The sequence below is a fragment of the Pogoniulus pusillus genome, chromosome 6 (assembly GCF_015220805.1).
Source record: "Pogoniulus pusillus isolate bPogPus1 chromosome 6, bPogPus1.pri, whole genome shotgun sequence".
Classification (NCBI taxonomy): domain Eukaryota; kingdom Metazoa; phylum Chordata; class Aves; order Piciformes; family Lybiidae; genus Pogoniulus; species Pogoniulus pusillus.
The window spans coordinates 13,418,072-13,445,975 of record NC_087269.1 but is presented as its reverse complement, the minus strand read 5'-3'; the positions used below and the strand labels follow the sequence as shown (position 1 = coordinate 13,445,975).

The 27,904-nt window shown below is 43.1% G+C and overlaps 1 protein-coding gene across 1 annotated transcript; it reads left to right on the top strand.

Annotated features, from left to right (window-relative positions):
- The first annotated feature begins 61 nt into the window (after positions 1 to 61).
- On the top strand, positions 62 to 27,736 carry PDCD11 (programmed cell death 11). Its single transcript, XM_064144451.1, has 36 exons — positions 62 to 131; positions 2,094 to 2,205; positions 2,764 to 2,895; positions 3,076 to 3,243; positions 4,079 to 4,240; positions 4,860 to 4,983; positions 5,329 to 5,510; positions 6,025 to 6,132; positions 7,107 to 7,313; positions 7,644 to 7,768; positions 8,405 to 8,465; positions 9,138 to 9,284; positions 9,410 to 9,661; positions 10,338 to 10,481; positions 11,138 to 11,338; positions 11,865 to 12,035; positions 12,419 to 12,638; positions 14,622 to 14,777; positions 15,646 to 15,761; positions 15,937 to 16,454; positions 16,933 to 16,995; positions 17,442 to 17,550; positions 18,020 to 18,109; positions 18,417 to 18,519; positions 19,006 to 19,183; positions 20,071 to 20,127; positions 21,346 to 21,468; positions 21,771 to 21,893; positions 22,079 to 22,268; positions 22,678 to 22,800; positions 23,126 to 23,269; positions 24,362 to 24,612; positions 25,241 to 25,409; positions 25,659 to 25,812; positions 26,354 to 26,519; positions 27,296 to 27,736. Exons 2-36 carry the CDS (start codon positions 2,104 to 2,106, stop codon positions 27,465 to 27,467), a joined length of 5,511 nt encoding a protein of 1,836 aa, XP_064000521.1. The 5' UTR covers positions 62 to 131; positions 2,094 to 2,103; the 3' UTR covers positions 27,468 to 27,736.
- The last annotated feature ends 168 nt before the right edge of the window (positions 27,737 to 27,904 follow it).

Here is a 27,904-nt window from a genome sequence, read left to right as displayed (position 1 = left end):
TCCGCTGCGCTCCGCCGCTCCCCGCGTGTGCTCTGCCTGCGGCGGCTGCAGGTTGGGCTGCAGGTTGGGCTGCAGGTTCGGCTGCAGCGAGCGAGGGGCCGCGGGGGCCAGAGCGGCTGCGGCCGGAGCAGGTAAGGCCGCTGCGGGCAGAGTTTCAGCCCGTCCGGGTCGAGCCGAGGCGGGCGGGCGGGCGGCTCAGTTAGCAGCCGTGTGTGCTAGTTTGAAGCAGGGTAGAATGTTTTGGTGAGAAGAACTAGATCATAGGCTGTGAAGGGAAAACAGTGGTGATGTCTACTCCCCTCAGAGTCTCGCTGAAGAAGAAAGGAAAACATTAGATAGCACCCTCGCCATTTTGTCACACACTCTGCCTTGGGCTTCTGACTGAGCTGCAGCTCCCTAACCTCACCTTCCACTCACCTTTGCTTCTTAACCTCTTGGCTGAACCTCCATTCTTCCTTGGGACTGGGGTAAGGTTGAGAGGGGCAGGGGGAAGGTGCAGGGGTGGTTGAGAGCCCCTCCTGGGGACTCAGGTTTCTGGGAGGGGAGTTGTGTTTCTGAATTACCTTTTACCTTGTATATTTCTATATATACTGTAAATATCTGCTTGTATATTGTGTTAGCTATAAACAAATAGCTTCATTTATATTCCCAGAGCCGGCTGAGACTAGTCTGGGTAATTTATAAAGTGTGGGGGGTGGGGAACACCCAAACCGTCACACCGTGGAAGGTGTCTGCGTTGCTTAGCGAGGCCTGTGGTGGAGCGCGATTTGATGAGCTTTGTTTTGTGCTTTCACATTGAAGGGACTTTAATATTGACCACGTAATGTTTCAATGCTAATTTCTCCAGAATTTACTACAGTGATAAATAGTATAGAAGTCGTTGCCTAATAAATAACTTGCTGTTTACTGGCTGAAACTGTGAGAAATATATGTTTGATCCGATCAATTCGTGGCAAGAGGTCACAGACAGGGAGGAAGGGGGATTTTGAATGGAGCTGCACTCCTCCTTGCACCACCATTGCAAAGGTATACAGTAGGCTTAAGATAACAGCAGTAAGTTACTAGAAAGGTTGGTGGAGGAGGGAGGCATGTGGAAGAGACAGCCTTTGTGCATGAGCAAACAGAGGAATACAAAGGACACTACTAGTTTGGAGTTCATGGAAAGGACACTTGAGGAAGACCCCTTACTTCGTCACTGAAGACCACCAGAGGGACCACCGGATAAAAAGGAGGCGTGTGGAAGAGACACCTCCCATTCCTAAAACTGATAAGGAAAACCCAACCTTTTCTTAGAATTAGTAATGAATATGTAATAGAATGGGATATAAAAAGAGAAAACTGAAGGCAAAGGGTGTGCGTTAGGGTAGAGCAGAGTCTCCCCACGCACCCAGGCCTGTACAGTGCTGGATTCCTGCAACTCTATTACAAGCCTTAACTTGCATGAACGCAAGTTTATGCCTGTTATTCATGACAAATGCTAATTTCTCCAGAGTTTGCTACAGTGATAAATAGTATAGAAGTCGTTACCTAATGAATAAATTGCTGTTTACTGATTGAAACATTCTAAAGGCGAACATATCTATTAAATATACAAAGATGTATCAAATTATATTGGTATCTGGAAAGTAAAAACGCTAACTAAGGTTTCTTAGCATTTCATACACACCTTTCCCTTTGATGTCCAAAGCTGGGAAGTAGTTTTAGCTTGTTAATTGTATATACTAAAGATCTGTCCAGGAAACTTATGGTTAAAACACTTTTATGAATATCTATGTTGTGCATGTAAAAGCCTTAAAAAATATTACTTTAATCTAGCAGAATTGGGCAACGGTAAAAAAGTGAGAGGGGTGTACATCTTTATATGGACCACTGAAACTCCAGAATAGTCAAATCTATTTCAGCATGAGTTTCTGTTTTGGCACTGGCTGACTGTAAGTTAGCCATCTGAATTCTTTATTGGTTTGGAGCTAGTTCATTCTTGCACCTGGGGTGATAGGTTGGACTAGATGATCTTGGAGGTCTCTTCCAACCTGGTTGATTCTATGATGCTGTAACTACTACACATTTGATCTGTTTTATCATTTGTCCAACAGAAGTGGAAGCATGGCAGCCATGGAAGAAAACTTTCCTCGAGGGGGTGTTCAGAAAAAACCCACAGAGGGAAAGACACCCAGCCTGAAGTTAGAGCGGGACAATTTGTTTGATGTAGGTTCTTTATGTGTTCTCAATTCACTCTTTCCAGAGCTCTTCCCTTGTCAAAATATGACCTGCAATCTTTTCTGTCCCTTACTTCTGTAGAAGAGAAAAAGAGAACTGCTGGTATTCACATTTTTTCTCTTAAAGATCCTTGGTGTCAGATGCATGTTGAATCTGATGACAGAAAAAGCCTGATGAAAATCAATGATTGGGGTTTAGTTTTTTAAATTTACCACAGACAACATATCCCAAGGTGCTGGTGTAGTGAGGCTAATGTTAGTGGATGTAGACTACATCCTTCTTTTTCTTTTGGTAGAGTGTGGTGCAGACCACTTGGGCTACTTTTTTCTCTTCCTGAGGTTGAAAGTTTTGTAAGCTATCAGCTTTAGCCCTGAAGAAGTATTTTGGGAGAGTTTTATGTAGACATTGAGCAGGTAGTAAGGTTGTTCTCTTTCTTCTCCAGTTGTAATATTTTCTTCTTATTTTGTTCCTGGCAGCAGAGGTCTGCCATAGTGCAAAGTTCACCTCTATCCACTTTTATCTTTTTTATTTCTTGATCTGTGTTAGGTTCACCGTGAAGAGCAATCCCACAAAAGAAAAAGGAGCCAGAGGGATCAAGGAAACCAGAAAAAGTTCAAGACAGACAAAACAGCCACTGCTAAAGACAATGTTTTGAATGTTGAACCACTTACAGTACAGGTTTGTGGATAAATGTTTGATTTAATGTGTATGTTTCTTCTGGCCTACATAAAAGGAGCATGTTGTTCCTCACCAAACCTGTGAAATATATCCATTATTTGGGACAAAAGTGTGTTTACTACCCTGTTACTACTGATTTGCCAAGATACTCACCCTATGCTGTTCTTCCTGCTTTCCCAGGCAATCTGTGAAGGGATGCTGCTCCTGGGTTGTATAAAAGAGGTCAGTGACTATGAGCTAGTCGTCAGCTTACCCAATGGACTATCTGGATTTGTGCCAGTCACACAGATCAGTGATGCCTACAGCAAAATGCTGAGCGAGGAGGTGGCCCAAGGAGAGCTCTTGGAGGTGAGACTTTGCACTATGGCTGTGATTTGTGCATGAGAGCAAGAGAGCATTAATAATACCTCAAAACTCACCCTGAGGTCTTACTGAGAAGCATGGTTTGTGTGTCTCTCCAATGACTTACCTGCAATGCCTTAGCTTTGGCTAAATGATCTTTGTAGATAGTATGTTGAATGTGAGATTTGTGTTGCCTGTCTGCTGCTGAATCTGCATATTGATGCTTGGCTCTGGAAAATGATGTTAGAAATTAAGGAAGTGATAATAAATGATGTGAGGGTGCAAGTGTTTACTGTCTGTGGGGGAGTACCATGGTCCTTCCAGTTTAATTGTGTGTTGATGCATGCAACACGTTGCTGCATAGTGCTGCTGTAGACTGACCTTGGTTTGGTCCTGGCTGTTCCAAGCAAATGATGCAATTTCTTGACAGTGCTGATTGCTAGAAAGAAAGAGGATAAAGGAATCTGGTATCCTGTCTCTCTGGTGTCAGCTCTTCATAATTTTTCTCAAGATGGGGTCTACCTTTTGGTGGTTGTGTTTTTCTCTGCTGAAGAGGGAGATGAGGTTAAGGTTGCTGCTAGCTCTGTAGATGATTCCTCACCTGTAACGTGCTGAACTGTCCCACACAGTACTGGTTTTTAAACAAAGCCTTCTGGTCTTTCTAACATCACATACTGTCATCTCTGCCTCTGTATTGAGATCTTTGTGCTTGTGTCATTTGCTGCATTTATTGTAGGATTTTGGTTTCAAAAGCTACTTCAGTAACAAACTCTGTGTTTTTTTTATGTTACTTAATACTGTGAAATTTGTATGCTTATCTCTTGATCATCTTACTGGGCAGGACTTGAATTCGCTGTCAGACCTGTATTCTCCAGGGATGCTGGTCAGGTGCATTGTGACCAGCGTAGAGAAGAGTGCTGATGGGCGCCGGAGTATTAAATTATCAATCAACCCCAAGATGGTCAATAAGGGTCTGAACACTTCAGCACTAGCACAAGGCATGGTATGTGTCCTGGATCTGTCACAGCTTCTTTAGGCTTTGGGGATGCTTTTTGCACAGTGCATGGCGGGGTGTTTCAGTTTGTCCCTGTGTGGTATCAGAGCAGAACATGGAGCTGCTCCCACCATGGAGGACATCTGAGAGGGCAGTGTTTGGTCTTGGGTGCTGGTTGTCACTCATGAAATCCATTCACCTGATTCTGTTTCAATATGCACAAGTTATTTAATTATTTGTTTCTGAGTGGGTTTCTTTGTTATTTATGCAGAGAATAACGTTTTGCATGCCTTGCAGAGGTGCTTAGTTGTTTGGTTGTGTTTCCAGCTGTAGGGTTGTAGGTGTATGTCTGCAATTAGAGCACCTGTTGTATTTGAGCATTCCTTTTTTTCCCCCTGCTGGTGTGTGAGCTCTATACATGAGCAACTGAGTAGAGACAGCGTTGAGACGTCACTGCCAGATGAGCTGTGCAGTAAGAAATAATGTAATGTTCTTTCTGCTGCTCTAGAAAACTCGATTCTCTGTCCTTATGAAACAAGTGAGTGGGGTGTGGAATCTCTGTATCAGATGTGCAGATGACCCAGATGTTTTGTCACGTTACTGCATTGCACTGCTTCCTTCCCAACAGCTGCTCTCTGGCTTTGTGGCTAGTGTGGAAGACCATGGCTACCTCATCGATATTGGAGTCAGTGGAGCTCATGCTTTCCTGCCTCGTCAGAAAGCCCAAAACTATGTCAAAGCAGTCAAGAAAGGTAAATGCAGGAGGAGGTGCTGGGGATAAACTGGAAGTAAAGAATGACAGGGATTAAAGCTTGTCATATCTCTGGTGTTCATGCACCTCAGTGAGACTGGATCAAGGTGGAGTTTTGAGTTGCTGAAAACAGCAGTTTTGTGGCTGGTCTGCAACAAGCCACTGTTTTTCAGCCTGTTTTCTGACAGACTGTGTTCCAAGCCCATCCATCCTGCTGGCAGTAGACCACTTGAGATCGAGAGGAGTTCTCGCTTCTTAAACCAGAGTGGGCTCTGAAAAAACTTCAGTGGTAGGGAATCACAGTGTGTTCCTGTTGGAGGTTTTATGTTGTGGCTTCTCTTTGTAGGGCCTGACTTGAAAATAGGCCAGAACCTGAACTGTGTAATTGTGGAAGTAAAGAATATGGGAAGGGTGGTGCGTTTGTCCATTGATCGATCTGAGGTTGCTGCATCCCTTGCAACAGAAAGACAAAACTGGACACTCTCTAATTTATTACCAGGGCTGGTGGTGAAAGCTCGAGTGCAGAAGGTAAGCTTTGATTTATGTTCATTTTTTTATTGCTTTGGGGGTTTTTGAGCCTTGCTGAAGGCAGGGACAGGTGAAATACAGATAGAGGTTCATGCTGTGGAAAATTTTGTACTTGGGCTCAATTAATTTACAATAGCAAACACTACTATCTGCTAGGCACTTCCTCCACTTCATTCAGCTAAGAAATAATCTCTGCCTTGGTTGTGATACTGTGAATACAAAGGCATGAAGCTGGTGATAAAGCTCAAAGCAGGATGGAATCCATTTTGTGTTTGTCTGGGCTTTACTTGGGTAAAGTATTTAACCAGCTAGCAGTAGTCTTCAGAGTACACACAGCATTATCAGAAAACTAAAGGAATGCTTTGGGGAAGCAATGTAGAAAGGAGTTTTTAAGTGGTTTCCCTGTCTCTTGTGATGTGCTTGCGATTAGCACTGATGATGCCTTTTGTGAAATGTCTGAATTGCTTTCTGCCTGAGCTGCATGACAGCTGCACCTTTTCCTTCCCCTTCTTAGGTGGCCCCATGTGGGCTCAAAATGACCTTTCTGTCTTCTTTCACCGGCATTGTGGATTTCATGCACATGGATCCAGAGAAATCCATGAACTATTCTCCAGATCAAGTGGTAAGGAGTGTGAAGGGTGACTAGAGTTGGCATGTTACTTACAACATTTCTTCTCCAAAATATTTCTTTGGAATAGTCTCTAAATTCTACTGATAATACCTGTAGGTTTTGCCTTTTATTTGACTTATCATGGCTGCTGTAGAGTGAAGTCATTCCTGGGGTAATGGAAAACTTACTTGAGAAACATGAGAGAGACTTGCAAGTGATATTAAAATAACTTGTGCAGTCATGGTCCCCTCACTGCATTAGTAACAAACTATCTGTAAACAAGAATCTTGTAGCAGTTCTGGAGCCCCCAACACAAGAAGGACATCGAACTGTTGCAGCGAGTCCAGAAGAGGGCACAGAGATGATCAAAGGGCTGGAGCAGGTCTGCTATGAGGACAGGCTATGAGAGTTGGGGCTTTTCAGCCTGGAGAAGTGGCTTTGAGGAGACCTTGTAGTGGCCTTCCAGTATCTGAATGGGACCTACAAGAAGGCTGGGAAGGGACTATTGGCAAGGTCTTACAGTGACAGGACGAGGGGTAATGGGTTTAAACTGGAAGAGGGGAGATTTTAACTAGATATTAGGAAGAAGTTCTTTACAGTGAGAGTGGTGAAAGACTGGAACAGGCTGCCCAGAGAGGTTGTGGATGCTCCCTCCCTCGAGTTGTTCAAGGTCAGGTTGGATGAGGCCTTGAGTGACCTGTTCTAGTGGGAGGTGTCCCTGCCTATGGTGAGGGATTGGAACTAGATAATCTTTGAGGTCACTTCCAACTTAAACCATTCTATGCTTCTGTAAGAAAGAAGAGCATAAATCTCCCTTCTGTGAAGCTGTTAGAACTGAAGTGCTGTCTTAGTAGTAATATTTGAAAGAATCTGTACATGGACAGATAGCTGCGGTGCTAAGCTTACTATGTGAAAACCTGAGCAATGTGTCTTTCTCAGCTTCTGTTTACAAACTTGTGTTTATCAAATACTCTGTCTTCTCCCAGATGAAAGCTTGCATCATCTCTGTCCACCCCACCTCCAAGGTGGTGCACCTTACTCTACGGCAGGCCTTCCTCCACCCTGGGGGATCCCCAAACCAGCTCTCCAGGGATCGCATGGGGGCAGTGGTGGAGGAGTCAACAGTGAAAGCTTTCTACAAGCAGTTTGGTGCCATCTTTGAACTCGATGATGGTACTCTTGCATTTGCACGGGTAAGTACCAGGGTGGTGAGGCAAGTCCTCCATAGCTATCTTAGCCTTTAGGAAAAGGAGGCTAGGAGGTCTTATTTTCTACCTTTGTCTTCTACCTTTATGCTCTTTGTGAGGCAAATATGCCAAAAATAAGATGATGTGGTAGATGTTTGCCAAATAATTCCTCCCCTTTTCAGGGTTGGAATATGAAAGAGTTGTTGTGGAAAGACTGAAACTGCTTCACAGAGAGAGTATGTTAGATGAACAGTAGTGTCAGATGCTACCACTTCAACCTAAGGTCTGTATCAGTGCTTCCATTTTCTGAAAATAAGTTGCCATTTTTTGTCCCAGTTGAAGCATCTTTCAAAAACCAGAAAATCCTTTAAACCTGGAGCATTTAAACCGGGATGCAAGCATAAATGTCGGATCATCGACTACAGCCTGATGGATCAGATGTGTATTGTATCTCTGAAGTAGTAAGTTGCATGGACTCTTCCAAAAAGCTGAAGGAACAGAAGGGTGTGGTTGAGCATTCAAAATACTGTAGGGATTTGCTTTGTGGGACTGGAATTTGCCATTTGAGGGTTTTTTTGGCTTGTGTATCTTGTCTCAGGTCAGGTTGTATGGGCATCTTGCCTATCCTCCCTCACTATAGACCATCAGGACACCATCTATATAGTTGGAGAGTGGAGACACAAAAAGGCTAAATTAGTTTATTTCTGCTGAGATAATGTGGGAATACTCTGACTGAATAGGAAATTGAACTTTGATCTTGCAAGTCTCAACCCGTTTTGTTTCTCCCTCTTAGTATTTATGTCTGTGGCTTTAAGCGAAGCAGACGACAGGTGCCTCTTTCATGAAGCCATGGCCTGTGGCCATAACTGTGTGGCTGTCACCTGAAATAGAGCCTGGTGAACCTCGCAGAACTCTATGTCCAGAGAACTGTTTTATGAAATGGGTCAGTTGGAGTAAAACACAGAACTGTGGGGATGTAGAACACTAGGGTCTACGTGGGTTAATTATACTGGGGACAAGTCAAAAAGGGGACTGTTTCCTCATAGCCTGGATTTCCTTCATGTTGACTGATTGATCATCTCTTGCTGTGTCCCTAGTCAGATTATTGAAGCACGATTTCTCCAATACCAAGATATCCACACAGGGGATGTTGTGCAGGTGAGCTTCTGAAAGACATGTGCAGTGTCTGTGTGATTGTGTGGCTCTCACACGTACAACAATGGTCTGACTAGTGTGCATTTCCTCTGGCCAATAATATGTATGTTCAATTTCTCATCCAGACTAGGGAGGTGAAAATGGGGGGAGAAGTCTTGTAGGATTCAGTTAATGGAATTTGATCCTTTCTTTCTCCATTTTATTCAAGCTTTTAGAGGTATGTTGCCAAAGCTATCAGATTTTAGTCATGGTCAGCCATTTATTTATGGCTATGAATACACTTTTAGAAAAGCTTGATTGAAAGAAACTAAAACTTTCCTTTCACTTCAGGTGAAAGTTTGTGTATGGACCATCACAATGAGCTGATGGGCAGAAAATGACACAGTTATTATTATATCCAACTCATGACTGTATTTTATACATCTCTAGAAACAGTTCTAGTTTGGTAGAGTCAATAGAGGTTTTGCAGAAGTAACCTGTGCTTAAGGCAAAGAGGCTGTTAAACAACATTATGGAATGTGTGAAAGTTGATGTATCAGATTGCTGGAATGGGATGTGGATTGGGCTAAGACTGTGTTTTTTGGAGAGTGGTTAGATTTGGTGATAATAGATGATACATTGTCTTGGCTGAATTTACTGTTCCTTTATTGATGCTTTTCCCTGATTTGTGTTTAGGGCAAAGTGTTTGCTCTGAAACCTGTTGGGATGCAGGTGAAAGTGGCTGAGGGGATTAAAGGGCTCATACCATCCATGCATCTTGCTGATGTGATCCTGAAGCAGCCTGAGAAGAAGTACAGCATAGGAGATGAAGTCAAGTGTCGGGTGAGAGCTGCCAGATGAGGTCTTCAGCTGCTTTGTGTTGTTTTATTCTGAGTATTTAGCAGCTGGATTGGTCAGGCAATGGCAGACATGCTTTTTGAACCCTCTTTTTTATTACATCCTTGTAGGTCCTAGAGTGCAATCCTGCAGGAAAGAAGCTGATCCTTACTCTAAAGAAAAGTCTTGTCCAATCAAACCTTCCAGTTCTCTCCAGCTATGAAGATGCAAAACCAGGTCTGATCACGCACGGCTTTGTGGTGTGTGCAAGGGAATTTGGCTGCATTGTGAAGTTCTACAATGATGTCAAAGGGCTGGTACCCAAGCATGAGCTGAGCTCAGAAACTGCATCTTGTCCAGATAAAGTCTTTCATGAAGGCCAGGTAATTAATGTACCTACATCATGCCTCGTGTTTGAGCGCATAAGAGAAATCTGCAGTTGAGTTGATCCCAACGTGTTTTTTCCCCTGGATGAGCTAGCTACACCAAGTGGTGCTTATGTCCTTTCACTTTAAGAAATAGTTGTGCTCCATTTAAACAGATTAGTCTGTGAAAGGAACAGTTCTTTTTCTGAGTATTTCACAGACCTTTGCTTCTAGGCTCTCCCTGTATAGCATTTGATAGAGTGGCTAGACTTGGGAGAGTTACTGAGATCTTAGTAGAAGTTTGGGGTTCTAGGCTGCACTTTCTGCTAAGGAAGTTAAAATTCTTAGCTACAGGATTAGAAGAATGAGGTTTTCTGATTTTTTTTTTCTGTTTTTCTTGGTTTTTTTTCTAGTCAGGATTTCTGACTGCAAATCCAGAGATCTGAGTTCTGTTCTCAACTCTTCTACAGACCTGCTACATAGTTTTAGCAAGTAATTTAATGGTTATGTACTTCCATTTTCCATCTGTGTGATCAGGACATTTGTTTCTGGTTGAACCTGTTAAGGATAGCAGGCCAGTGACTCTTAACTTAGGTGTGAGAGGAAAGTACTGGATGCATTAACCTGTCTTTTTCTGGGTGGGGCTGGGTGAGGGTCAGATGAATTAAACTTTCTTTTATTTTTTTTCCTGCAGGTTGTTAAAGTAACAGTCTTAAAATGTGAGCCCCAGCAGGAAAGACTCTTGCTGTCCTTCAGGTTATCAGGCAAGCCTGGCTCAGAGGGAAAAAGTGAGAGTACTCCAAAGAACAAACAGGAAGTGAAATACCAAGTAGGAGAGGTATTAAATTCAATGACTGCTCCCATTTTTTTACCTTTTCCACATGATTTGGTATCACTTTGAATCAAGAAAAGTTGTTGGTAGTCAGGAACTAGCATTAAATGTGCTTTTGTTTTATTGTGTGTTTTGCCTCGTGGGTCAAAAACAGAGTTTGATGTCAGAGATCAGGATAAAAGAGTTCTGGGGGCAGCCCTTCTGGAGGTACCAGTTAATGCTTCTGTTCCTAGATGATTCTTCTGGATATTGCTAATGTTCTCAGTACAAAAGCAGTTACTTTTTCTCCCTGGAAAAAGGCACCTTCAGAGATATGCTTTGAAATGTTTACTTGCTGTCTGTGGAATGAACACAGTTTCTAACACCCTGCAAATATTGCTGATACAGGAACAAGGTAGTTCTAAACTTGTTTAAATTTCTTTTTCTTCACCCTTCAAATAAAAAATCACAACTAAGAAAATGTTTCCATCTCTTGATTTCTCTGGGTGCTTTTTATTTTACTATTGATATTGGCACACTTTTTAGGCTTGCCCTGTCAGTGTTAGATTTTCTGTTATATAGCTAGGAGGCAGTGTTAAAGACCCTGCAGCACAGGATTTGGTGCCATGTACATCAACAAGACTGAAATAAAAGACACTTGGAATTGTTTGTTCTCTTTTCAGATGGTTGATGTGAAAGTCTTGAAGAAGAAAGATAATGGGCTGGAGGTTTCTGTCTTAGAAGGCGAAGGCAATGTGGTAGCCTGGATTCCCACAACTCACCTTTCTGACTTTGTTGTTACCTGCAAGCTGCTGTGGCACTGTCTTCAGGAGGGAGATGTCCTGCCCAGAGTTATGTGTTTAAGTGACAACGGAGAGCGTATTGTATCCTTTGCCACCTCAACCAGTCAAAGCAGGGGAAAGGAGATACCTGTCAGAAGACAGGCTAATATGTTGAAGTGAAAGTGCTCCCCATCAAGCTACCAGTGCTTAAACAAATCATTATAACTTGCATGTGTTAAAAGTGAGCTTCATCCGCTGGTAGAATCCCATCAGAACTCAGACTTGGTGGTTATCTTCCCAACCAGCTCCTGAGCTGTTAATCATCTCACAAGCTTAGCCATAATTTTGCTGGCTTTATACCAGAAATCAAACCTGAAGTAGTAGAAATTTGATGTTTTCTCCAGTGTGAAACATATACATCTTTAATTCTGAGCAGCTTAAGAGACACTGGTTGCTATATTTTGATCTAGAGAGGTTAGGACAGAAATTGGAGTTGCAGGATTTGAACTTCTGCACTGTCTAACCCGCAAAAAGTGCTCTAGCCCCAGCAGTTAGTAGTAACAAGAGATTTAATTTTCACCAGGCTCCTTTCATTCATATTTTTTATTTTTCCTAACTGGTTGTTCAGATCTTGAGCAGAAAGGCTGCAGTGATTTCTGCTGTGCAGGACGAGCAAGTTGTGAGAAGTTTCTCTGAAATCGAGCCTGGGATGCTGTTGACTGGTTATGTGAGGAATGTGATGCCCTTTGGAGTGTTTGTGGAGTTCCCTTTTGGTGTGACAGGACTGGCACCCAAAGTGGTAAGCAGTGCATTCACTTCAGTAGGCAGTATGTGTGTAAGGAGGAATGCTTGAAACATGGCTTTTAGCAAAGGTACAGGGCTGAGGATCCTGCATTTGCACAACTTCCTCCAGCAGGGCAAAAGCTACTTCTAGGTTTGTGCTTTAATTCACTTCCAAAATGAAACAAATAACTTTATTCAAGTGATCTTAAGCTTCACCAATGATTTCATGTGACTTCAGCAATTCATTTTAATTGATGGTTTTCCATTTCTTAATTTTCATTTCTTAATTTCTCTTATGCATTTTCATTAACACTTATCTCAAACCCTTCTAAGCAGCACTGCAGATGGTTGATAGCAGTTGTGTTCAGTAACCTTTACTCCTTTGTTTCCTTTAAACAGAGCATGAGTGACAAGTTTGTGACAGACACCAAGGAGCACTTTGTGGTGGGACAGACTGTGATTGCAAAGGTGATGAGCATTGATGAGGAGAAGCAGCGTATGATCCTCAATCTGAAGGTGTCAGAATGCAGCTCAGGCAATGCTGCTGCAGAGAGCTTTGCCCTGCTGAATCAGTATTTCAAGGAGATGAATGAAATCAGAAACTTGCTGAGAAAAAGAGGTAAAAGATTTCACATGTTCTGCTAAAGATGGTAATACCACAAAAAAAAAAAAGCCCTGAGGAGGGAAAACCATTTTCTTTCAGGTGAAAGAAAGGGCAGTTTTAAGCAAAGACTTGGATTCCAAGAGGAGCTCATTTAGAATTAGGATGAATGTGCAGTGTCTAACATCTGACAAGAAGGCTCTTTGGAACTACAACTGGAAAAACTCAGAGAACTGCTTTTATCATTGAAGGCTGCTAGGCCTCTTACACTGATTTGGTGTTGGAGCTTATAGAGTTAATAATAAGGGCATAAGTAAATGTATGCTGAGGTCCATATACCAAAAGGGGAAGGGAGATGCAGTGGTACAGAAGGATGGGTTCCTCAAAAGGCCTGTGAAGGTGAAAATAAGAGAGGCTAGGGTGAGAATAGGCATACTGTAGGCTGAACCCTTTCTTCAGCCTTGGAGATACTGTTTTGGTGTGACTATTTGCAATTGCTTTATGAACCAATCTAAAAGTTCATCAGATAAGATATGGCAGTAGTCTACAAACCTGTTTTCACTGGTCAGGAAACAGATGTTGAACTCTGAAGAGCTCAAGGATATATAGGGGATATTAGGCCAAGCTGTGAAACCTATTTAATGCGTCAACAAGAAAGGTGGGGATATGTTTTTTTGGTAGTTTTCCTAGCTGGAAGGATGACTCAAAGTCCAGGATGAGTTTATTTCTGTGTGCACCAGTGAAACAGAACAGGCTGCCTGATGGCCAGACCTAATTGCCCCAAATGCCTGAAAAGGGACTGGCAATAAGCAATATGGAAGGCCCTCACTGGATGCAAACTCATAGTTTAGAACCATGCACTTAATACCTACCCCTGCTTATTACCTAGTTAAGGTAAAACAGCACTACTGCCTGGACACTAGGATGATAATCACACAAGAATCAGAATGGACATCAGGTCAGCTTTCTGTACTCAGAAGTGGTGGAATAGCAGAAGACAACTGAAGTGGGCCAAGTGCATCAGTCACTGTCTATGGTGTTAGGCTGGAAAAGTCAGTTGCCCAATGGTAAAGCCAAGATATTTTTTCCTGTGGTGCTTTCTGAAGAATAGTGTGTTTGTTTAAAGTGCATGATGCTTTTGGATGGTTAAAATGATAAAGTGGAAGGCTTCGATGTAATAATTTCTTTGCTTGACTCTATACACTGGAATCATCAGGCAGGCTTAGTGTGTTAAAGCAAATAGGACTAGCTTTGTCCATCAAAACAGAGAAATTGGCAGGAGTAATGATACCATAGAATCACAGAATAGTCTGGGTTAGAAGTGACCTCTGAGGGTCATCGAGTCCTACCCCCTCTGCAGACAGCAGGGGCATCCTCAACTACATCAGGTTGCCCAGAGCCTTGTTGAGCCTCTCTTTGAATATCTCCAGGGATGAGGCCTCAACTACCTCCCTGGACGACCTGTTCAAGCATTTCACCACCCTTGTAGTAAAGAATCTATTCCTAATGTCCAATCTAAATCTGCTCTTCTGTCGTTTGAAGCCATTGCCCCTTGTCCTATCACCACAGTATCTCTCTAGCCTTCTTGTAGGCACCCTTCAGGTACTAGACAGCTGCTATTAGGTCTCTCCAGAGCCTCCTCTTTTCCGGGCTGAACCAAGCCCAGCTCTCTTAGCCTGTCAAGTGCTTGTGATAACCCAAATCTAGTGCTCATATGAGAATGAGTTTATACACATAGATCTGCCTACTTGTATTATGGGCTTTACCTTTTTCCATATGCGTACCAGTGTTTCTATAGGATTGGAAAACATGCTCTGCAAAGTTACCAGATCCTTAATGCCATCAAAAGTGTTTCTACTCTGATTAACTCTTAGAATTTACTTGATATTTCTGCAGATTGATGTAACTGTTTATGAACTTTTGAGCAAACATGAAGGCTGTCTTTCTTTTAGAAACAACGTAGGTAGAACTGACTTCACACATTTTCTTGCCTTTATTTAGAGGAGCTCAGCATGGCTGGAGGCCTTTGTGATGAGTTGGTGCCTGGGAAGGAGCTGCAGCTGGTTGTGCAAGATGTGAAGGAGGATGGCTCAGCACTGTTCAGTGGCAGCTGTGTCACAGGCTTGACTGTAACAGCCACTCGCTATCACCTGGGAGGTGAGGGTCTTTGCTTGATTTGATTTTCACTGTCCTGAAATAAATTCTGATGATGAGGAGCTGACATGAGCGGAATCTGATCAGAGTGGGAATGGGCTTGAAGAGTAGTTTAGTTTCCTAATATGCTGACCCCCTTCAATTTGCATGATTCAGAATGTATAATTTAAAGCTACCTATGCCTCTGCTACCAAACCTGTAGATGGGACCTAATCCTGCCTCATCTCTTGGGCGTCTTGTAAGGTCTAGTTTGCTCTGAGGTCCTTAGCTGAAGGATACTGTAGGTAGACAAAGAATTAATACAGAGCTCCAGCTATACCATTTTTTTTTGTCATACTTTAGAAATTTATTCCTTGGAGTATGTTCTGTCTGAAATTGCTGTTAATTTTTGGTTCAAATCAACATGCCTTTAAAACAGGGCTGTGATTTTGGTAGTTTGCAATTAAAAAACTCAAGCAGACAAGTGCCATATTATGCAGAACCGAACAAGTACATGCTGAGATAATGCATCAACCATTGATACCCCAGTATAAACTGCTAACTTTGGCAGGAGTAGTATCCCAGCCTCTCTGTGTTCAGGAGAGTTTCTTTGTCTGCTGAGCAGATAGGCTGATGATGGTTTTATGCAAATGTGTTAGCATAATCTTCTTTTTATTTTCCAAATCTTGAATTTTTGGTTAGTCAGCTTGGTCTGCATTATTTTGGAGATGTATCTTCATAAAGTCAATTCAGCTCTTCCACGAAAACATTAGATGTTTTCCAAATGGAAAAAGCCTAACACTTTTCTTTTTGCTCCTTGCTATTAATATTGGAAGAATGTGTTCCTTACCTTGGTACCAAGTTGACTTTGTTACTTTATTCTTATTTGTAGAGAAAAAAATGGTTCCTGGTGAGAAAGCCAAGGCATTGATTCTTCATGTGGATGCCCTCACATCTAAGGTGTATGTTTCTCTTCGGGAGGAACTGTTAAAGCAAAGAGCCAAGCAAGTATGTCTTCAGTTTGGTTTTATGTGTTTCTGTTCATCCAGCAAACCAGATGATCACTGAATTCTGAAGGGTGTGGGAGGGTGGGTTGGCTCTTTCTGCTCTGAGAACTGTGGGAGGTAGAGTGGAGGGCATGAGAATCTCAGCAGGAGAACTCACTATCTCCATTCCTGTGTAGCGGCTCGCAGAGAACTCTCAGCACTCTGCTGTTGTGCAGCACGTAGCGGAGCAGTTTGCCCTCGTGTCATTGGAAACAGGCCACCTGGCAGCCATCCCCATAGCATCTCACTTCAATGACACCTTCCGCTTTGACTCGGAGAAGCTGAAGGTGGGACAAACAATCTCTGCAACCTTAAAAGTAAGAAAGGCGAATGACCATGGAGTCTTGTTGGCAGTACAAGGCCCAGCAAAGAAGAATGTTTTCGTAAGGGTCCGGAATGAGTCTGAGACAGCAGCAGAAGAGATAATTGCTGTCGTGAAACACTCGCTTTCCCTGGGGGATGTCGTTACTGGTACTGTTAAATCTGTCAAAGCAACCCATGTCACAGTTGCTATTGATGACAAGCTGACAGGTTCGATCCATGCATCCCGGATTCTGGATGAAGTGCCCATAGGCTCTTTTCCAACATATACTCTGAAAGCTGGGCAGAAGGTGACTGCTCGAGTCATTGGAGGCAGAGATGTGAATACTCACAGGTGGGTAAATGTGCTCATAATGCTATTTCTTGGGGAAGCTGTTACTCAGTTCAGATTATCTAGGCTGTTGCATCTGTCAACAGATGCTGCTACAGCTACCCCTTCTGGAGTAGTTAAGGCCTGAGGAAGTTTGCTATTATTTTCTATCCTGGATCCGGGTTTCAATAAATTAGTTCTCTGCCTGTGTCACTCTATTTGTAATGGAGTATACATTACAAGATTAAAAAGACTTCTAAACTCATAAGGTCTAGTGAAAGTCTTGAGTACAGGCAAGATTTGGCCACAGGGACTAAATTTGTGAGATTATTTTGGGTACTTAAATTGTCACTAAAATAGTGCTAGAAAAAAACAGAACCTGAAAAGCTGTGGTGGGTTTAGAGGGCTTAGTCCTCTTCTTTTGCCAGTGAAAAGCAATTAATGTGTGGTTATCTGGGGCATGGGGAGATTATGAGAAACTGATCCTTTTCCTGTCTTTTAGATACCTGCCCATCACCCACCCACACTTCAAACAGTCCATTCCAGAGCTCAGCATTCGACCAAGGTAAGAGCTGACCTCTGTGCTGTTTGCAGATGTTTCACAGACCTTGCATGTTCCCTCCTTTGTTTCTTCTGTTTCAAGGAGCTGGCCATGAGCAAGGACCTGCACATCTATGCAGTGTGCCAAGGCCTCTTTATCTTTCACAGCAACTTGGGGCTGGGACCTATATTAAACCTCACAGTACTCTCTTAGTATGTGATTTCTTTTGAATGTCATTTTGGCTGTACCAGTCTGGATTTTGGTATGTGTGTTCATGTCAAAAGGATTCTCTTAAGCCCAGGGAAGAATTAATCCCCTGCAGAAGAATGCAGCTGGAGAGAGAATTAACTTTGCAAAGGCATTGCCATAGTAGTATTGGCTCATCATAGTCTACTGGGTTTTTGACTCCTATCTTCGTCATTAGGATCAAAGCTGTCTTACTGATCTCCTCTTTCTTTGTTTGGAAACAGTGAAATGGCAGGGAAAGTCACAGCAATGTTGAACCTTAAAGAAGACAATACCCTCAAGAAACTTGGACTGTACAATGTTGGAGAGACAGTCACCTGTTTTGTGAAAAAGGTGAGGTCAGAATCTTCCAAAGAAATGTGCTGGATGGGGCAGCAAGTAGGGATGACCTCAAAGGGTTTAATTCAGACATAAACGCAGACACTACTGTGGTCTTCATTAACTGTGAGAGTGGCTCATATGAAGTTGAGTGTCTTACAGGGAGAATAAGGGAAGGAGATGACGTTTTCTAGACTTGACGGAGCTGAGCTGGTTCTTTGACATGCCTGTTGCCAGCAGATGCTTGTCACCCACCACTCTAGCAAAATGGCCTTGGAGAAGTTGCATATGCCAGCAGCACAAAGTTTGCTCCCTGCTGATCCCCTGCATGCACTTCCAGTGAACCACAGTAGCATTATAGTGTGAGAACCAAGGCCAGAGTAGGTTTTTTCTCTCCTGAAAAATTAGCTAATCCACCAGGGAAGGACTTTTTTTCCTGCCCAAGATCTCATGTTGTCTCTCTGGTTACTTGGTGTCTTCTCAGTATAACACCCTCAAAAATTGGCTGGAGGTAGAAGTCACCCCTGACATTCGAGCAAGAGTTCCCCATCTGCTGCTGTCTCTGAACACCAAGGTAAGAGAGCATTACAGGGAAGTTACACTTTTTTTTTCTGTGCACATGGCTGTGGATAATGACTGCAGACATTGTGAAGTCCTAATCTAGTGCTCTGCCCTTTAGACGTTGCTGTTCCTCAATGGCAACCAAGTACTATGCCTGTAGCTAGTTTGGCTTAGGGTAGCAGAGTAATTGCAGTGGTGCTGAGCTATCAGTGAAGTGTGCACATCAAAGATGTAATGTAAAGCTTCATGGGAGAAACACCAGTGAGATTTCTGCAAATCTCCTTTTCTGGTAATGAATGGAAATCCATCTTTTCTTTCAGGTCTTAAAACATCCAGAAAAGAACTTCAAAAATGGCCAGGCACTATCAGCTACAGTGACTGGAACAGATGTCACTGAAACAAACCTCTGCTTGTCACTCACAGGTATAGTGAAGCCTTAACAGCAGAAGCCTATTGTATATGAAGCTTTAAACAGAGGTGGGATTGCACTGACCCTTCAGGTGAGGTTATTGCATTCAGAGCCAAGTAGTACCCCCCTGACCTAGATGTAGCAGCAGGCAAGGCAAAGAGAGATCAGACATTGAGATTCAAGAGTCATTTTGCTACCGTCTCAGACTGAAGCCCTTCTCTGAGCCCTTGTGAACCTACTGCTTTCTAATCTCAGACATGAGGTGCTGCATTTGTCAATTATTCTGGATCCTGAACTGTGCAACTTAGGGCTCCTTATCTGGGCTACCTGGACATATATAGCTGTGAACCAAAAGAGCAGATAGACTGCACCTTACCAAAAGCTGGTGGTTTGATATCTGACAGGACCACTAAAATCAGCTTGACTCATTACCCCTGTTACTTTCATTGTGTGGGTTTTCTTAGTATTATGAAGCCTTCTCTCTCCTTTACTTTTTGCAGGAATTCAGTCACTGGAGCAGGGCACCATCACTGTAGGCATAGTAACAAAGGTGACTCCACACATCGGTTTGACCATCATGCTGCCAGGTGGGAAAACTGGCAAAGTCAGCATCTTCCACCTGGATGATACTTATAAGGAGAATCCTCTGGGTGACTTTAAAGTTGGCAAGATTGTCAGGTGAGTAATTCTCTTTTCTGTTCCCTCAAGCTGCAAGGCATAGTAATGTCCTGCATGGTAATAGGCTGTAAGATAATTGTAGGGGTGGCTCTGAAGCTAAGAAATAATGCTGACTTATGACCTCATATGCATTTGTGTGAAAGTCTTTTGTTTTCCACGTGTGAAGAAGCCCCTTCTAAGCTGAATTCTGGAACTGTTTTGAGAGTAGCTGCTCTCTTTGGGATTGAAAGAAGCCATTTATCCCACCTCTGCTGTGATTCTGTGGGCTGTCTGGCAAGCCAGTTGTCTTTACATTTGTAAAGCACGAGTAATTGCATTTCCCTGCTTCACAGACTTAGAATCATAGAATGGTTTAGGTTGGAAGGGACCTCAAAGATCACTCAGTTCCAACTCCCTGCCTTAGGCGGGGACATCTCCCGCTAGAACAGGTCACTCAAGGCCTCATCCAGCCTGACCTTGAACATCTCGAGGGAGGGAGCAGCCACAGCCTCCCTGGTCAACCTGTTCCAGTGTTTCACCGCTCTCACTGTAAAGAACTTCTTCCTAACATCTAGTTAAAATCTCCCCTCTTCCAGTTTAAACCCATTACCCCTCGTCCAGTCATTGTAAGACCTTGTCAATAGTCCCTCCCCAGCCTTCTTGTACGTCCCCTTCAGATACTGGAAGGGCACTACAGGGTCTCCTTGAAGCTCCCTTTAGATGATGTCACAAACTCGTGTGACCTGCTGGTTTGCGTTAGACAGCAAGTGCACCCTTCTAGGGATGCACAAAGTGGTTTGTGTCCTCAAGAGCTTCATTCTGCTGGTGAAAATACCTGTCTTCTACTTATAGCTTTTTTTAACAGGTAAAACAAGCTTTCTGCTTTCTCCTCTTGCTCTGTCATGCAGGTGTTACATCCTCTCCAATGAGAACAGCAAAATCCAATTATCTCTCCGTCGGTCCCGGTATGTATCATCTCTTCAGTCTATTCATCTCCTACTATTGAAGAAAAGAATATTGGAATAAAGTAACTTTTAGGTTGGGCATATCAGTGTGAAGTGTTGAAAGGACAAGGACTGGGATTTGTTTGTTTTAAAGAGATGAAAGTTGCTTGTACTTTGGAAATATTTTCCTGTATGAAAACATGGAGGTGTCTTGATCACAAAATCACAGAATGTCAGGGGCTGGAAGGGACCTTGAAAGATTATCCAGTCCAACTCCCCTGCCACAGCAGGATCACCTAGAGCAGCTCACACAGGAATGCTTCCAGGCAGGTTTTGAATATCTCCAGAGAGGGAGACTCCACGACCCCCCTGGGCAGTCTGTTTCAGTGTTCTGTCATCCTCACAGTGAAAAAAATCCTCCTCGTGTTTAAATGAAGTTTCCTGTGCCTCGGCTTTCCTTGTCCATTGCCCCTTGTCCTGTCATTGGGCATCACTGAGAAGAGCCTGGATAATGTAATGCTAATCAATTTGGTTTAGATTTAATTCCTGTTTCTAGACCTGACTGAACTTTGTTTCTTTGGGAAGAAAGGGGAAGTTCCACCATGTAATTTGCAGTGCAGTCACAATACAAACATGTTGCTCTTCAGGGTTAATTTTAGCAGACTTAATCATAAACGTTTCTTAAAACTGAACTCTAGAATCATTCTCTGGAGACTTTCAGGGCCCATCTGGATGCATTCTTCTGTGACATGAGCTAGATTGTATGGTCCTGCTCTTGCAGGGGGTTTGGACTCGATGATCTCTTTGGGTCCCTTCCAATGCCTGACATCCTATGAACCCCTTGCTTTGTTGTCTCTGCAGAACAAAAATGCATAAACTTTGTGGATTGAAGTGTCTTAGAAATAATTGAGTGAAAAAAACCCAAGCCAGCGCCATGCAGAATTTCAGACAGCATTTTGTTCACCTCACTGTCTTAGTGTCACAGGAAACCAGGCAAATCTCTTTTGTTTGGCTTTGTTTACAGCAGTGTGTCTATTCCCTTAATGCTGTGTATAGGTTGGCAGAGATGCAGATAGTCCATTAGTCCATTTGGATAAACCAAAGGGTGTTTGTCATCTGGTACACTTTCAGAAAATACTGGCTGCTGTTAATGCTGATTTACTTATTTTTTTAATATCCTGAGCAGAATGTGGATTATTCAGCTGAGTGCTTTAACTTCTGACCTCTCTTTTCTTTAAGGCTAAACCCAAAGAACAACAGCAAAGTGGAGGATACAGAAATAACATGTATTAAGGATATTAAAAAAGGCCAGCTGGTGAGAGGCTACGTCAAATCCATTGCTCCATCAGGTGTATTCTTTGCGTGAGTAGCATAAGAAAATTATTCTGGGAAATGAGGGGTTTTGGAGAACTTAACTTTAAACATACAAATTTGGACTCTTCTTTGGGGGTGGTTTCTGGTGTAATGTGATGTCACAAAATTACTTCCTTCCTGGGAATCGAGCTGTCATTGCTGCTTTCTTGAGCCTATGAAAGTGAAACAGGGAAGGTTTGTGTGATGTTATATAGAACTAGCTGTGCCACAGACATAGTCACTGCACTTTGTTTTTTTTTATTTTTCCTCCACTACTGAATACTCATTTTTTGTTTTCATCCTCTTCTCAGCTTGTCCACTTCTGTTCTGGGCCGAATCTTGTTCCAGAATGTTTCCCCTTACTTTGTACAGAATCACTCCTTATACGAAAAATACCTGCCTGAAGGGAAGCTGCTCACTGCCAAGGTGCTTGGGTAGGTCTAACATTAATTAAAAGGGGCTGTGAATTAGTAGAATGGAGATCATGGAGGAGGAGAGGATGGAAAGAGAGAGGATAAAAGCCAGGAAGTTTTGAAAGAAGTTCATGTTCTTGCAGTCACTGTAAGTGCTCTGACGTTTTGTTCTCTTCTTTCCTGCTGCTCTTGGCAATGCACCACAGTGTAAATGGAAAGCATGTTGAGCTCTCTCTCCTGCCTGAAGACACTGGGATGCCAAATGTCTTGCCTGAATCTCTGGGCCTACCACAGTATGGTGCAGAGGAAGAGAAAACAGAGACAGATGGTAAGGAGAAGACAGAAGAGCTTAAAGTGACGGCAAAACAGAGAAGAGGAAACTCTGACAGTGAGCAGGTATGGATGTGATTGCAAAGGACATGCTAAAGGTCTTGATCAGCTCAAATACTGAAGGGACTACGAAGATATACTGGAATCAGACTGAGGCATTGTACAGAATTATTGGCTTTATCTCCAATAAATTGTATTGGAGATTAGCAAAGATCAGAAATGATGCCATTTAGGTAGGAGTTATCTGAATTAGCTACCCAGTGGTGTTGTCTGTGTCATCCATCCTGTTGGTCTTCACACCATATGTAGGTGAGTATGAGATTATTCTCTCTTGTTGGTGTTATGTGAGATGATAGTGGAGGATGCTGTATGTACCAGGGCAGCGCCCCTCTCTCTGACTTCATAAACAGAATTGCCTTCAAGATTTGTCTCAGTTGTTGCCCTTCAACATCCACTTCATTTTTCGTTACTGCAGGAGGCAAAGCCAAAAAAAAGGAAGATCTGCCCAGCAGATGAAAATGACAGTGGAATTGAGGTATATTACCGAGAGGAGGATGATGATGAGGAGGAGGAAGAGGCAGCTAAAAAGAAATCCAAGGTGAGAAGTTTGTAGGAGAACTTGAATCTCAAATGACTTTCCAGCCCTATGAAGATGTGTCAGTTTTGACTTGGATGATGACAGTGTCATTGCTGCAGATTGTAGTGACACAAACTCCTCTTTGTGTTATCTGAGAGTGGTTTGAGATGTTTTAAGTTTACAGCACAGGTGAGCAGAGTTTAATGTTTTTGCTGGTGGGCTGTTAGCAAGTGTGGCAAGTCAATAGTACTGACCAGAGAGAAGCCACAGGCAAAAAGCAGTAACCTAATCTCAATGTGAAAACTTCAGATGAAAACCCAGAGCATTCCCTGTTCCCTCTAAACAGATAAGGAAACCTAGTGAAGCTCCCAGGTTGCAAGTTTCCATGGGCTTCAGCTGGGATGAGGATATAAATGCAATGGATGTACCTGTGCTGAATCAGAAGGAACAGAGTTCAGAGAGCGAGGAGGAAGAGGATCCTCAGTCAAAGGTACTGTGTACTAGAGTTGCTTGCACAGGAGACAACCACATGGTGGCTCTAACATGATGTGAGTGTCTGTCTGCCTCATAGCAAAGCCATTTAACCCAGGATCACCTCTGACAGCTAATCCAGAACTTCTGTGAGCACTGGTCTTAGGAGCAGATATCTCTGAAGCAGAGGAGAAAAAGGCTTATTTTAGCATGGCTTCATGAAAATAGGGCTTTTCATGTGATTTAGTTGGGGCAATTAATGAGGCAGGAATTATAAAATATGTAGTTACTTTTATTTCTGGAAAGCCCTGCCTACAACTATATACACATTAATTAATTTGGGGTTCTAAATCATTTGGGAAAATCTTCACAAGGATGCTTATTGCCAATTCATTCATTTAGGAGAATCAGAAAATTGGAAAAGTTTAGCCACAAAATGGCTTTGCTCCACTTACAAATAAAAGGCAGCCTGGAGCCATACAGAGTATCTGTGCTGCTCGCTGTGGAGAAGTAGAAATTTCAAGGTAGTTGCTGGCTCCTTTGCAGCAGTGTTGGAACTCCTCAGCTGTTGAGAGGCTTCTAGATCTTCCCAGGTTCTAGCAGGGTGCTGAGAAAGAGATAGATGATCTCTGGTTCTTCTTGGCACAGAGGTTTGAAGAGGTGCTGGCAGGATCTCTTGAAGATGTGCAGAGAGCATGATGTCAGTGGCACTTCTTGCCATGCTGTGAGGCACTTAATGCCTTCTCCTGGGAAACTTGAGGCACTTAAGTTTCCAGGTAGTTCAAGCCCAAAACATCAGGGCTGAGTTGGTCTGAAGCAGAAAGCAGAGCAGAACACATTGATCAAGAGCAGTGAGGCAGAGTGAGCTCTGTGATGCAGCACAACTACTTGCAACTTTTTTTTTTCTGCCACAGTGATTCACCAATCAAAATGGCATTTGCAAAGCTGACCACATTAGGTGAAACCAGGGCTTGTTTGACTTTGACTTAATCTCTTCTGTGAAAACTGTGTAGCCTTGGACACAGTGAGGTCTCATGGGGCTTTAGCTGAGCCTGTGTGTTCTCACATGACGTGCTAGTTCTTTCCCAATCCTCCTTTTTTGCACTTTCAGCTAAAGAAACAAACAAAGAAGGAGAAGGAGCTAGAGAAGCAGAAGAAGGAAAAGGAGCTCTGCAAATTGGAGGCTGCTCTAATGGACCCCAATCGACAGCCCCAGTCAGCCGACGACTTTGACCGCCTGGTGTTGAGCAGTCCCAACAGCTCTATTCTCTGGCTGCAGTACATGGCTTTCCACCTCCAGGCTACTGAGATTGAGAAGGCCAGAGCTGTGGCAGAGAGAGCACTTAAGACGATCTGCTTTAGGTAATAAGGGAGCTCTGCCTTTCTTTGTTCCGAATCATGAGGGAGTAGTTGTGGTGGGAAAACAGCATTGGTAGCATCATCAGTGTGTGGCAGAGTCTGTTTCAGTGAGCTCAAAAGGCTTAAATGGTAGCAATTGTCAGCTGGCCCTTTGAAGGTCTTACCTGAGTCACCACAGTTGGCCTGCAGCTGACTTCTTGTTGCTCATGAACACATAAACACCCTGAGGTATCACTGAGCATGCAGAGGTACTTTGAGCGAGTAGAAGGGTTTGGAAGATCATAATGCTGTCACTGATGTTGTCCTTGAAACATGAAACAAACAGTGAAGCTTTTGTGGGTTTTCATAGGGCTGTGCCTTTCTCTATTACATCATCTCTATATAATATACAGTGTGATTAAGTATATTGTGCTTTCTTGAATCATCCTTGTGGTTCTTAATTACAAACAGCAGTGTTCAGAAGTTCTAGTGTGAAACAACTGCTGTGCTTTATTGCAAAAGTGGTGTTTTGGTGAGCAGTATACTCCCTTCTTTTGTCCTGGAGGCAGGCTACAAGTCAGTAAGACTTTGTGGAGTGGTTTGCAAAAAGACTGGTAAAAGGCTAAATATTCTCATTCATATCTGCTTCAAGGGAAGAACAGGAGAAGCTGAATGTCTGGGTAGCTCTGCTGAACTTGGAGAACATGTATGGCACCGAGGAGACACTGATGAAAGTCTTTGAGAGAGCTGTTCAGTACAACGAACCTCTGAAAGTCTTCCAGCATCTGTGTGACATCTATGCCAGTTCTGAGAAGAACAAGGTAAGACAGAGCAAGCAGGTCCTAGGCACATATCCCATTCAGTGATGCCATAAACTAGCAGTTCTGGCTGTCAGATGTTAGGATTGTCCTGTTCCTAATGGGAATTAACCATTATGACTGTCAGGGGAGAAGGAGCTATTGATACTTGCTTTTCTAAGTCTTACAGGCTTAGAGATATCTGGGTCAAAAGTAAACCTTTTAAAGCTTTATTATGAATCTCTTTGAGCTAACCCAACTCTGCCCTTCCAGAAAGCAGAAGAGTTGTACCACACAATGCTGAAGCGTTTCCGTCAGGAGAAATCCGTCTGGCTGAAATATGCCTCTTTCCTCCTGAAGCAAGGCCAGACTGAGGCTACACACAGACTTTTGGAGCGTGCTCTCAAGGCTTTGCCCACCAAAGAACGTAAGCACTCTTTTCTCTATCCTTCGTGTGTTAACAGCTCTCCAGTAGATGGTTTGTGACAATATTTGCAGTAACTGAGAAGTGCAATCAGTTGGTGCTGGACTTGCTTCCCTTAAGGGGGAATTTCAGCTTGAATATCAATGCTAAATCCTGCTGTAATAGAATTTGCTGTGATGGGCAAAAGCAAAGCACCCAAAGCAAAAATAACTTTGAGTCTTAAGAGTCCTCTTACAGTCCTAAAAAAGTCAAGTTGGTCTAGTCCTAGGTTTATGGGGCTGCCATTGGATGCTGCAAGATGCATTTTAAATGTAAGAATATTCTGCCTCCTGCAATGAGCTGAAGTGGAAAGTGAACTGTGACCATTCTTTCTCCTACTCTTGATTCCACCTTGGTCCAGGACCACTTTGCAATGGAATGTTTTGTGTCTAGGGGCAGATGGTGCTGTCTCTGTGCCTGCCCCTGTTCTGTGTAATTGTCACTCATGCTTGGTTATAGGGAAGAGAACTGCTGTGATACTCTAACGTGTCATTACTTGTTCCAGATGTGGATGTCATTTCAAGGTTTGCCCAGCTGGAGTTCCGTTTTGGGGACTCAGAACACGCCAAGGCCCTGTTTGAGAGCACCCTCAGCAGCTATCCCAAGCGGACAGACATCTGGTCCATCTACATGGACATCATGATCAAACATGGCAGCCAGAAGGAAATACGGTGAGTTGCACTACAGCCTGCTGGCAAGGGGCAGAGTATTGTGCTAGGAGCACACTGAAGTGGCACCCAGAGGTACCCTGCAGCATAAGCTCATATAGGGCTTCCCAGTGCAGAGCAAAAGAGAATTTTTATCACCTAGCGAAAGAAAATTGGGGGGTGTGGAACTGTTTATCCTTGCTGGGACTAAGAACACTCTAAGGAGATTGATCATAGAATCAACCAGGTTGGAAGAGATCTCCAAGATCATCCAGTCCAACCTGTCACCCAGCCTGTCCAATCAACTAGATAGTGATCGATAGGACTAAGGGGAAATTCTTAGTAAGTAGTGGCCTGACAGAACTAGAGGACTTGCACTGAGACTCCTGTGTCCCTCTGGAAGGATTGCCTTCTGTCTGAAGGGTGAGATCCAGACCTTGTGTATCTCATAACAAAAACAGAGGAACTTTTCTTATTTTCCTTTTCTTTTTTGAGAGTTGACAAAACAAAGTCCAGCTTTGCACACTGTGGACCTAAGCCACATCTACTTTTGAATGCAGGGTCAAATACAGTGTCTGAATCTTAACTTAAGCTGACCAGCAGCCTTAATGTTCTCAAGCAAATAGAAGGCTTCTACTTTGAGATTTTGGCCAGTTGTCAAGAATCTCTTTCTTCGAGCACTTTGCAGCAGGCTGAGTGTCTTCTCCTGAATTTCTACTCTTTGCTCAAAGGCAGGATAGAGGACTTGTACTGAGTGCTGTTACCAACATAGCAGCCTGAATCACTTTGTGTTTTTGCAGGGATATCTTTGAGAGGGTCATACACCTGAGCTTGGCACCGAAGAAGATGAAATTCTTCTTTAAACGCTACCTGGATTATGAGAAGAAATTTGGTACAACAGAAAGTGTCCTGGCTGTTAAAAGAGCAGCACTTGAGTATGTGGAGACCAAGAGCTCCCTTGCGGACACCTAATTATAGCACAAGTAAATGTAGAGAGTCAGCTCTCTGTGCAGTGTGGAAACAGACGTGTGGAGTCCTGCCACAAGTGTCCATGGACAGTCAGCTTCTGGAGAGTATTGGTCTATGACCAAACCAGACTGGAAAGAACAAGCAATCAAATAAAAAGATTTGATAAACATTCGCAGCTTTGCCCAGATGTTACAAGTTATCCTAGTCTGATGGCTTTGAAGACATGTTTTAAAATAGAGACTGTTTTATAATAAATACAAACATGAGCCATACCTGTTCTACTTTCCTGGGGAAATGGTGCAGCTATGATCCATTACTGAGCACAGTCATGCCTTATGAATGGGTTTATCTCTCTGCAGAATGGCAGCTGGAAGAATTTCCCAAGTGCCTTTGTGGTCCTAGAAACTGGCAAAGCAACACAGAACTGTAGCACAGCAGGG

Excerpts from the sequence above, each read along its gene's own strand:
- PDCD11 (XM_064144451.1), top strand. The coding sequence starts at position 2,104 with ATGGCAGCCATGGAAGAAAACTTTCCTCGAGGGGGTGTTCAGAAAAAA. Across the intron at positions 9,662-10,337 it reads AAGTCTTTCATGAAGGCCAG|GTTGTTAAAGTAACAGTCTT; the intron begins GTAATTAATGTA and ends TTTTTCCTGCAG. Across the intron at positions 22,801-23,125 it reads CAGCTAAAAAGAAATCCAAG|ATAAGGAAACCTAGTGAAGC; the intron begins GTGAGAAGTTTG and ends CCCTCTAAACAG.